General features: G+C 51.7%; 1 protein-coding gene across 1 annotated transcript in view; it reads left to right on the top strand.

Annotated features, from left to right (window-relative positions):
* ARHGEF9 (Cdc42 guanine nucleotide exchange factor 9) overlaps window positions 1-10,672 on the top strand; it is a 155,998-nt gene that overhangs the window by 108,423 nt on the left and 36,903 nt on the right. The window contains exons 3-4 of the mRNA XM_017737504.1: window positions 5,503-5,694; window positions 10,082-10,261. Coding sequence (XP_017592993.1) covers window positions 5,503-5,694; window positions 10,082-10,261 — 372 coding nt within the window. The remainder of the gene's footprint in view (window positions 1-5,502; window positions 5,695-10,081; window positions 10,262-10,672) is intronic.

Raw genomic sequence — 10,672 nt, 5'->3', positions numbered from 1 at the left:
TCCCGAGGCCTCGGAGAGGCTCTGCCTGGAGGCTGCTGCTGCTTGACTTCTGCAAAGCTCTGCACCACGGGCCCTCCTGGGCTGCACATGAGCAACTGATCCTCTTAATCCAGTGTGGAGTCCAGCAGAGCGGGAATGTGACAGTGCAGGGATGGGGATGTGACAGTGCACAGGGATGTGACAGTGCACAGAGTGGGAATGTGACACTGCACGGGGCTGTGACACTGCCCAAGGCTGCAAACACGGGCACAGCCCTGGCTGGAACCAGCTCAGGGAGGCAGGAAAGGGAGCAGATCCTGTGGGAACTCTGCTCTGTGGATGGGGGGGGAAGAGGCTGTGGGGAAGGCTCTGTGCTTCCGTGGATTTCTGCAGGTTATTGGAGCCTCTGACACTGGGACAGTGACTGTAACCCACTGTGCTGCCCACACTTGTCCTGTACAATCCAGATTCCCTGGAATGGCAGCAGCTCTCTGGAAGGCTGTGGCCGTGTCATTAATCTGCCGTTAGTTAATTGTGAGCGAGAATCCAGAATGACACATTATCTGCGGGTTTTGTCCTTGTGAATATCCACTGGAAGGAGGTTAATAATGCAGCTGGCTGGGAAAATGTTTGGTTTATTGTGGCTTCTGATCATTGTGAGGCGATCAGGCCTCGGTGCCTGTTGAAGGAAAAAGTCCTCTCTGTGCAGGGCCTGCACTGAGCAGGGTAAAGCTGTGATAATTGCAGGTCACTGATGTTGGCCCAGTGCCACTGGGTGATTTCATGCACCATTTGGGTAAAGCTGCGAGTTGATAAATGATATTTATAGAAATTCTATATCACAGAATCCCAGAGTGGTTTGGGTGGGAAGGAACCTTAAAGCCCATCCAGTTCCACCCTGTGCCATGGCAGGGCCACCTCCCACTGTCCCAGGCTGCTCCAAGCCCCAATGTCCAGCCTGGCCTTGGGCACTGCCAGGGATCCAGGGGCAGCCCCAGCTGCTCTGGGCACCCTGTGCCAGGGCCTGCCCACCCTCCCAGGGAACAATTCCTTCCCAATCTCCCATCCAGCCCTGCCCTCTGGCACTGGGAAGCCATTCCCTGGGTCCTGTCCCTCCATGCCTTGTCCCCAGTCCCTCTGCAGCTCTCCTGGAGGTGCTTTAGACCCTGGAAAGGGCTCTGAGTTCTGTAACCACCTTGTCACAGGTCACTAAATGTGTCAGGCACGCTCTGCCCTCAGTGAGGCTGTGCTGCCTCTCACCAGTCACCTCCTTGCCTTCCACGTGCCTGAGCATATTTTCCAGGAATCTGCTCCATGCTCTTGCTGGGCACTGAGGTGAGCCTGCCTGGCCTGTGCTTCCCTGGGTCTTCCTTTTTTTCCCTTTTTAAGAGGATGGCACTCACAGAGAACATGAATTAGCACAATGCAGCCATCAGCTCTCCCTGGCTCCCAGAACTGCTCCTTAGGGAAAAGGGCCCTTTTTATTTGACTATTTTACTTTTATCTGCCTCTGCAAGTTCTTCCATTACGCAAGAGCTGGTCATGACTTCCCAATTAGGGTTGAATTTTGAAATAGGACTGGGAGCCTCATGATAAGCCCGTTCCTCTCCACATGGAGGGGCCTTTCAATGGGAAGCATCACGTAGGACCAGCATTATGCAACTTGATTTTTTTTTTTCCTGTAGTTTTCACTGATTTCTTTTAATTAATTCCTGATACAGAGTGCTTGAAATGGCTCTCAGGGCTTGGTGGTTTGGCTGCTGGGCCTTTTTCATGGCCTGGGGAAAACCCTCCCAGTCTGTTTTATTTTACAGCCGCTGATGTTTTGCATTGCTGAGGTGTTTGAAGAGGGCCTGGATTTATTGTTGTGGGGTTGTTGGTGGTTGCTGAACAGCTGTTGTTGTTTATCCTTAAAAACAGAGCCATTGGATGCAGGAATTCAGTCTGGGATCCCAGTGCTGTGCCAAGCCACAGCCCTGAACTGCTGAGGAGGACAGGACGGGAGCCTGGAGAGGCTTCCTGGGATCCACGTGAGCAGCAGGGCTGAGAAGCTGCCAGGGAATTCCTGTCCCATCCCTGCTGCGTGGAAATCCCTGCAGGCGTGGCAGCCACCCATGCTGAGCTGGGAATGCTGGGGAGATGGGATGAAGCTGGGAGAAAACGAGAGTTTTGAAGTTTCTTTTGTAAAAGTGGAGATATTTTCACTGGGAGGGAGGGGCAGCTGTGCATTCGTGTCCAGCTGGAAAGACAGAGAGCAGACAGATCTTTTTCCAGGAGTGGGATCTCAGCTGTTCCCCACAGGAAGGAGGGAAATTCAGGCATTTCAGGCGTTTTGGGGCGTCCCACGTGTGTGAAACAGAGGGATCACCCTGGTACAGCTGCTGGGCTAAACCAGGAACGTTTGCAGCTTTGTCCCAATCAACTCAGTGTGACATTTCAGCGTCTCCCCAGTGTGGCTGTTCCACCTCGCTGTCCCCTGCAGCTCCACCACTGTCACAGAGGATCCAGCTTGGGGCAGCAGCACTGGGACAGAGGACACAGTTAACCCTTGGAGTGCCACCTTCCCTTGGCCCAGCATGGCCCAGCTCCTCCCCAGCCCGGAGAGCTGAAGGTGCAAACCCAGCCCCAGGTGTGTCTCATGGATGAGAGCAAGAGTTTGGTGATGCATTTCAGTCCATATTTCAACAACTTCCTGAGTTTTTCCATGATTATCCCTGGGTTTGGGTCGGAAACCTCCTCCAGCAGCAGTGACTGGCCCAAGGTCGGTGTCACAGCTGCCACTGCACCTCAACTTTTATTACTCATGGTCCCAACTTCAAATGATGCCCTGGAAGAAGGATCCTTGCTGGAATTTCAGAGAACTTCAGAGGTTTAGATGGAAACAGGAGTGTTTGAACAACACAGTGGGATTCATCCTTCCAGCAGCCGAGGCTGGGGAGCACGGGGTGGAAGCACCTTCAGCTTCCTCTGGAGCTGATAAAATTGTTGCATTTGTTTTTAATCTAAGGCAGAAGCCATCCAGACTAGAACTGTAATTTTTTTTCCCCTTTGGGAACACAGATCCTAGCAGGAAAGAGCAAAAATTTCATTAAGGAAGAAAGCAGGACTCCTGAGATTTGCAGATGAGGAAGGAGGGAGTGTTCCTGCCGTGCACAAAAGGCAGCCTGAATTTGAGGAATCATGAAAGTTTGCAAGTTTGCCTTGGAGTTTCAAAGCCTTTAGGATTCATGACTCAGGCTTACACACAAATGCCTTGTTAGGATTAGATCTTTCCTGCTTTTTTTTAAAAAAGGAAAATAAATTTTTTTCTCATGATCACCTGAACTCCAGGAGGTAGAGCTTTAAAAATTATGCTCTGCTGCCAAACTGGCAGGAATGTCAGAAAACTCAGTAGCAAGCTGTTCCAGTTGGGTTTGGGAAGGCTGCAAAATCCCTTTTCATAGGAGAAGCAAAGCAGGGTGGGAAGTTATTTTAAACTTCAGCCAACAGGGTTTAATCCCCACATGGGTGCTCCTGGATTTTCCACATCTGCTTGGTTCGGAATGCCAGTGAGGCTGGCACAAGGACATATCCCTTGGAGGGCTCCCTGTGCCATTCTGTCCTTCCCAGGGCCCATTTTCCCTTCTCAGGGTGCCCCCAGGTTGTCCCAGCACAGCCCCACTGGAACTGGTGGCACTGGTGTCAGTAGTTGGCCCCCGAGGTCACTTGCACTGACAGGGACATTACTCAGCAGCAGCACCTGATGTATTTATTTATTTTTTTATTCATTTTCCAGCATAAACCTGCTCATGTTGGTGGGGTGTTGCTCTGCCTCAGTGGACCCCAAACCTCTTCCAGATCAGGGTGGGTTTGCTGAAAAAGACACTTTCCTAGCCAGCTTTTGAGTTGTTTTTCTGAACACGAGGCATTTGTTTCAGCGTGCCAGGAGAGGTTTTCCCTGCTGGATCCCACTGTATTTGGGTGGGATTAGATCACCAGCTCCCTGCTTTCCTTCACAGTGGCACAGGGCTCAGCCAGGCCTCCCAGTGCTGATGGAAATCCTACAAAACCCCCTTTTTATCCCCAAATTTGCAGCATCATTAACATCTTGCTAAAGAGGAGATGGGTTTGGTTTTGATTTTTTTTTTTTTGGCCTTTACAACTCGCTGTGGGAGGGCAGAACGTGGGAGCTGCAAGAGGTGGTTTAGCAGAACAGCTGCTGGTTGGGAAAGCAGGGAAGGAGCAGGGGCAGGTTTGGAGGTTTTTACTTCCCTAATTTACAGGAACACTGCCCTTTACAATCTGTGTAAAGCCCAGTTTAAACTGAATAACGAGGAAGTAGGAAAAACTATTAACACTGAAAGGAAGCCTGAAGATCAGGTTAATGGTGCTGCTTGGTTTCCTTGTACTCTGTGTGTGGATAGTTCCACCGCTCACAGGAAAATGTATTTTTAGGTTTGAAAGTCCCCAGGATTTGGGGACTTCAAACGCTGAGAAGTTGCTTCATTCCCATCACAGCTGAGGTGGTCTGTGAAAGACGGGGGTATTTCTGTCAGCTCTAGGCTTTATTTAATGTTTGTTTACAAACCACCCCGATCCGAATTTGAGTCAATCAGAGTTATTTTAAGGTTTTGTGGGAAAAGGTAACAGAAGGAGCCCTTGATCCGTATGGTGTGTGCAGAGCTGGTTCAGACACACAGGAGAGAGTTGGAATTTGCAATTTCAGTTTGGTTTTTATTTGATATTGGAAGGAAGCTTCAGTGTGCTGAAAACACAGTGATCCTTTCTCCCTGCTCTTTGTGATTTTCAGTGCCCAGTGCACCCGTCCCAAGCTGCTCTCAGCCCCCCAGGTTTTAGGGAACTTGCTCAGGGGTGTCCTGTCCATGCACTTTGGGGATCCCATGGTTTGGGGATCCCAGTCCTGGGATGCTGAGATGTGGGATTTGCCTGAGCCAGGCTGTCCCTGTGAATTGGTGGGGAAAGCTGCTGAGAAATGGAATCAGGGCTCCTGCACAGCCCAGGCCTGGGAGGTCACAGAGCCCCAGAAACACAACCCAGTGCTGATGTCCAGTTCAGATCTCTGAACCAGCCACATTTTGACCTCAGATCAGTCCCCTGGGAAGGGCTGATCCCTGCTCCCAGAGCATCTTCCTGTTCAGACAGACCCGAGCTGGAGGTGGCAGGAGCTGGGACAGCAGTGCTTGACACCAGTAGCTGCAGCTGTGCTCAGGCTGCTCTGTTTTACTGGTGTCCATCTCGGTCTGGAGCTCTTGGCAGCACCCAGTCACCTGTCACAGGATGATTTTATATTTGGGATCAAAGCAGCCAACACTGGCAACCCCCTCAGAGACGGGGAGTGTGTGGGGAACCATTTGGGGCCGGTTGCACCAGTATGGAACTGGGAAGTGTGGGCTGGGAGCTCTGTGGACACCCCGGTGGAGCAAGGAGGGGCGGATCCAACACCTCCCAGAGCCGTGCAGCCGTGATGCAGCCCCCTGTGCTGCTGTTGGGAATAATCCCTGTGCTGTCCCCTCTCTCCTGCAGCTATGGGTGAACCAGGAGGATGGGGTGGAGGAGGGAACCAGCGAGGTGCAGAACGGCCACTTGGACCCCAGCGCCGACTGCCTGTGCCTGGGCAGGACCGTGCAGAACCGGGACCAGATGAGAGCCAACGTCATCAATGAGATCATGAGCACCGAGCGCCACTACATCAAACACCTCAAGGACATCTGCGAGGTACCTGGGGCACCAGGACATCAGGGGGGCTGGCCTGGGTCTGTCCCCACCACGTCAAACACCTCAAGGACATCTGTGAGGTACCTGGAGCTGCAGCCAGGACTTGGGGGTCTGGCCAGAGCTGAGCCTGGGTTTGTCCCTGGGTGATTTGGGAACAAGCTGAGCCTAAGTTTGTCCCTGGGTGATTTGGGAACAAGCTGCAGTGTCTGAGGACTGTGTCTAATGGAGGAGCAGCATCTGTCAGTAAGTATTGACAGTTCTGAGAATTTCCTGCTGGATCTGATAATTCCTTTGGTTTGTATTAACTAAAAGTGCAATTTCCTGGCCTTTATTCCATAGCTCTTTGACTAAAACGTGATGAGGTTGAGATCCTTCAAGCAGTCCTCTTAATTAAAACCCAATGCCATCTACTTTTGAACTTGTGATTGAGGAAATTAGGTTGTAATTAAACCAATCAGTTACCCATGTCATCTGTGCCTTTCATGTCGGGTTCACAATTTCCCCTGGCTCAGGATGGCCCCCGTTTGCCTTTTTTATGGCGAGACTGAGGGTAAAATGTTCCCATCATGGGAAATGAAGAAGGGAACCAGGAAGCAATGGACTTCAGTGACTGACCCCACAAGTCCCCAACTTGGTTCTTGTTCATTAGGTTACAATTAACCTCTACAACCCCTTAAGTTCGGGATTAGTGCCCTGAGCTGAGCCCAAAGTGCAGAGCATGTGGTGCTGGGTGTTTGGGGAGGGGAATACACGGCTGTGCCAGAGAGCTTGAGCACGGTGTGCAGAGATGTCCTTATCACTGAGAGGCAGAAGTTTGTTAGCTCTGAAATCAATGTCTGGGGATGGCTTTCAGCTCATCCCTCGCAATGTTTAGGATTTAGTGAGCCTGTGCCCAGTCAATGTGGTGAAGCCCCTGGTGGATTGTGCTTAGAAGAATGTCTTCCTCCCTTCATACTTGCTGCTTTTCTCTCGGCGAGGCAGAGCAGCCATCCAGAAAGCATCTATGACACTTTTCAAATATGGAAGAGTCTTGGGATTTCAATTTGGAAACAGATGAGCTTAATTTCAATGTGCTATTTCGGTCAGAGAGCTTTGCATTGGAGAAGGGAAGAACTGCAGGCACTTTTTCACAAATTGTTTCTTTTCCTGCATTTGTGCTTTTCTGTTGGAAACGGAATAAACCTTAACTCGCCTCTCCAGCCATGTCACGGTGTTTCTGCCAACTGGAGTTCTCAGGAGGTGCAGACAGGTTCAGCTGCAGTGACATCCGTGGGGGAGCACTGATTTACTGCCCCTAATGATACGTCCCAGACAGGAGAGATCCAGAAAATTCTTCCTTCGCTCTGTGTGATGCAGACGGGATTGAGGGGCTCAATCTCACCTGCTGGTAGAGCACCAGGAAATGATTCAGCTGAGGAGGGAGGAGGACTGAAATGGGCATTCTCATCTGTGGAATGATGGCTGTGCCTTGCTGGAGAAAGGCTCATTATGCTCAGTGTAATCACAGCAATCCCTTGGCCTGAGGAAGGCTCCAGACAGCTCCGTCAGCCGGGCGTTGGCACAGTGGGGCTGGAGAGGGAGAGCCGGGGCTGGACTGGGCTCCCCGTGCCCCTGGCTGGGTGGGACAGGGCTGCTGTTTGTGCCACAGCACGGGCAGGCACCGGGCAGCCCCTGCTGAGCTGCTCTGACAGGGGCACATTCCCGTCCTCCCTGGCTCTTTGTTTTGGGGTGCCAGGAAGGACGAACGGCGGCGATGTGAGGTGTGAGAGGGGATGGCAGAGCAGCTCTGGCTGGGCTGAGCCTGCTTTAGTGCTGAGTTTAGCAGTGTGTGGTTCTTCTCCTGTTGCTGAGCTGTGGTGAATAACAAATCCTGATACCAGTGAGGCACCTTAGGATGGGAGGTGGTTGCTGGTGGTTACTGGTGGTGATGAAGAGCCCTCCCATGGCTCCCTTCTGCTTCAGGGTCCATTTCCCCTCGCTGCTCCTGTGTCATTACACACCCTATTATTACTCCCAACACTCATGGCACAAGTCTGGCCAGACAGGGAGCTCAGGAGCTGGCCAGCACCAGGATGAAAATCCCCTGTGCAAGCCAAGGCCTGCGGGAAGCAACTGGATTGGAGGGAATTCCTCACCACAGCAAAGCCCCACCGCCCCCATGGCTTGCTGTGGAGCAGTATCTGAGTCCTGGCTGCCCAGGACCAGCCCTGGCTCTGGTTTGCCTTTCCAGCTCAAACAGTCTGAGCTTTGTTCTTATGTTTATTCTGGGTGTGTGCCCTTCAGCACCACCATCACCTGCACAGAGAGCACTGCTTTACAGCCCAAATGGTGCTGGGCCTGGCTCAGGGATGGTTCCAGGGCAGAATAAACAGCCCCAAACCAGCTCAGAGAGGAAAAAATCTGGAATATCATTACAGCTGCCTTTGAAGTTACAGCCTGCAGCCTCCTTCTTCTCTTCTTCACCCTGCTCTCAGCCAGACAAGCTGTTTGGGCAGATGGATGGATGGATGGATGGATGGATGGACGGACGGACGGACTGACTGACCACCTCTCTTGGCTGTCTCTAAACCCACTGTGGGGTGAAGAAAACTTAGCACTTAACCTGCTGCCAATCCTGTCCAACTTTGGCCAATACTTGAGGGACTACATGGGAAAGTACTTCAAAGAGAGACAGTTTGGCAGCTATTTTTAGGTATTCATTGAGCAAAACACTCTCCCACATCTGCTCATCAGTCAGCTGTCCCTTCTCTGAGCAAACCTGACGGGATGAGCAGAAGGAAGATGACACTGTTTTATGTAACACAAGTAAATTTACTGGAAAAACTCTGCAGCAGCCTCCTGTGCTGCGTGTTAGGCATGAATCTTCAGTCTCCTTTTCCTGCCTTGTGCTGGAAACCACCTTCCAAACACACAGAGAGGATGAGGCTTGGGAACTCCTCGCATTCCTTTATTCTCCCTGTGCTTTCAGAGGTGCCTGCACAGAAATGTGCTGCTTCAGCTCCTCCAGACACGTGATTCCAGAGAAATGATGAAGCAGCATGGGGAGGATGGGAATACTGAGGATGAGAATCACAGCCAGTGGCAACCCCGGGGCTGGGAGATGTTCCTGTGTTCGGGAAGGGAGGGAGCAGAGTGTGAGGGGACACTGCCTGCGGGCACAGGGAGGGCCTGGCCTCGGGACAGGGCCACAGCTCCTGGCTTTTTCCTTGGGATTTTTTTCCAAGCTGTTCTGAGATCAGCAGGTAAACAGGAAAAGCTGCATGGAGAGGTGCCCTGTGTTTCTCCCCAGTCTGGATTTTGGTTTGCCCTGTGACTGTCCTGCAGCGTGGCAAGCAGCCTGCTCCCATTCCTCGTGGCCTTGGGAAATCAGAGAGGGAAACCCAGGGAAATGAGTCATCAAGGAGCTCCTGGGGGAAGAGAGACCTAGATTAGGAAGTGGAGAAGGTGTTCCATAACCCAAACTTCTCAGCTGAAAAAGCCAGGACATTCAGGGTGACGGCATCCTCTGAGCTGAGCTGGACATGGCAGAGGCTGGGTCCAGGCCAGCTCGGCCAAAGTGGCATTTCTCATTCATGTTTGAAGTTCTCCCTGCCAGGAACCACGTGGTGAGGCTGAAGGACAGTTCACTGCAGTGTTCAGTGTTCGTTGTGGCCCAGCAGCTGCGTGTCACCAGCTGGCAGCGTGGCTGTGTGACTAAGCATCCCGAGTTCCCAAATTTAGCCCTTCCACTGGAGCTGCTGGCGTTTTCTTCCCTTCTTTTTTTCCCCCTTCCTATATAATAAAGGCAAGCAAAGTAAGCACAGTCATCTCCTGATGACCCCTGTGTTGTTTCTTCCCAGTCAGGATGCTGCAGAACGGACCAGGCCAGTTGCACCATCTGAGATTTGGCCTTGCACAGTTTCTGGTCTAAATCATTCTGGGTGGACTTGATGATCTTAAAGGTCTTTTCCAACGTTCACAGTTCTGTGATTTGGTGATGATCATCCTGAGAGGTGAAGTGTAGGAGGATGAGGGGAATTTGCTCAAAACCTTCCCACCCTCTAGCACATCCACTGCAAACTTACTGAGGGTGCACTCAATCCCCCTGTCCAGATTGTTGATAAAGATACTAAACAGAACTTGATGGAGGTGTTAAACAGCTTCCTTGTCCTGGTTACTGGGCTGAAAGGAGAAATCAGAGCAGGCTCAAGCAGCCCCTCACAGCTTTCTCTGTAACACCATGGCCACTGGAAGGACATGGAAGCAGCAGTGCCTGTAGGACAGCTGGGTATGAGGCGTTGGAGGCAGTGGGGTTTGCAGGACCAGGCACCAGCACTGACACCCCTCCTCAGGGCTGTCCCCTGGGTTCTGCTGCTCTCTGCAAATCCTTCCTTCTCACTCCACACAGGGTTACCTAAAGCAGTGCCGGAAGAGGAGGGACATGTTCAGTGATGAACAGCTGAAAATCATCTTTGGGAACATCGAAGACATCTACAGATTTCAGATGGGATTTGTCCGGGACCTGGAGAAGCAGTACAACAACGAGGACCCCCATCTCAGTGAGATTGGGCCGTGCTTCCTGGAACACGTGAGTTCACTGGGCATTGTCCCTTGGAGCTTGGGCTGGGGAGGGAGGAGAAAAACTCAGAAGGCAGGAACCTTTTAACTTCTGTGCATCATCCTCTTCTAGTAACACATCAGGGATTGCTCCATGGTTCTCCGTGTACTTTGTGGGATACAGAGGAGGGAGAGCCTGGATATGCAGTTGGATAACCCCCAGTACATCTGAATCACACTGATGAGAAGGTCCTGGAGGATTTTGCCCAGCCCATCCCACTGTTCCATAAACCACCTCCTACAGGAGGCCAGTGTTTTAGATATGTCAGGAAATGTCAGGCAAATGCCAGCCCTGGAGTTGGAGGCTTTCCTGAAGGGAGATGGGTTCAGGGTATCAGAGCTTACAGCTCCCGTGCTGTGTCAGGGCAACACTTCACTGCTT

This window comes from Corvus brachyrhynchos, unplaced genomic scaffold (assembly GCF_000691975.1).
Source record: "Corvus brachyrhynchos isolate BGI_N302 unplaced genomic scaffold, ASM69197v1 scaffold346, whole genome shotgun sequence".
Taxonomy (NCBI): Eukaryota; Metazoa; Chordata; class Aves; order Passeriformes; family Corvidae; genus Corvus; species Corvus brachyrhynchos.
The sequence above is the reverse complement of the archived record's forward strand: the minus strand, read 5'-3'. Positions and strand labels throughout refer to the sequence as shown.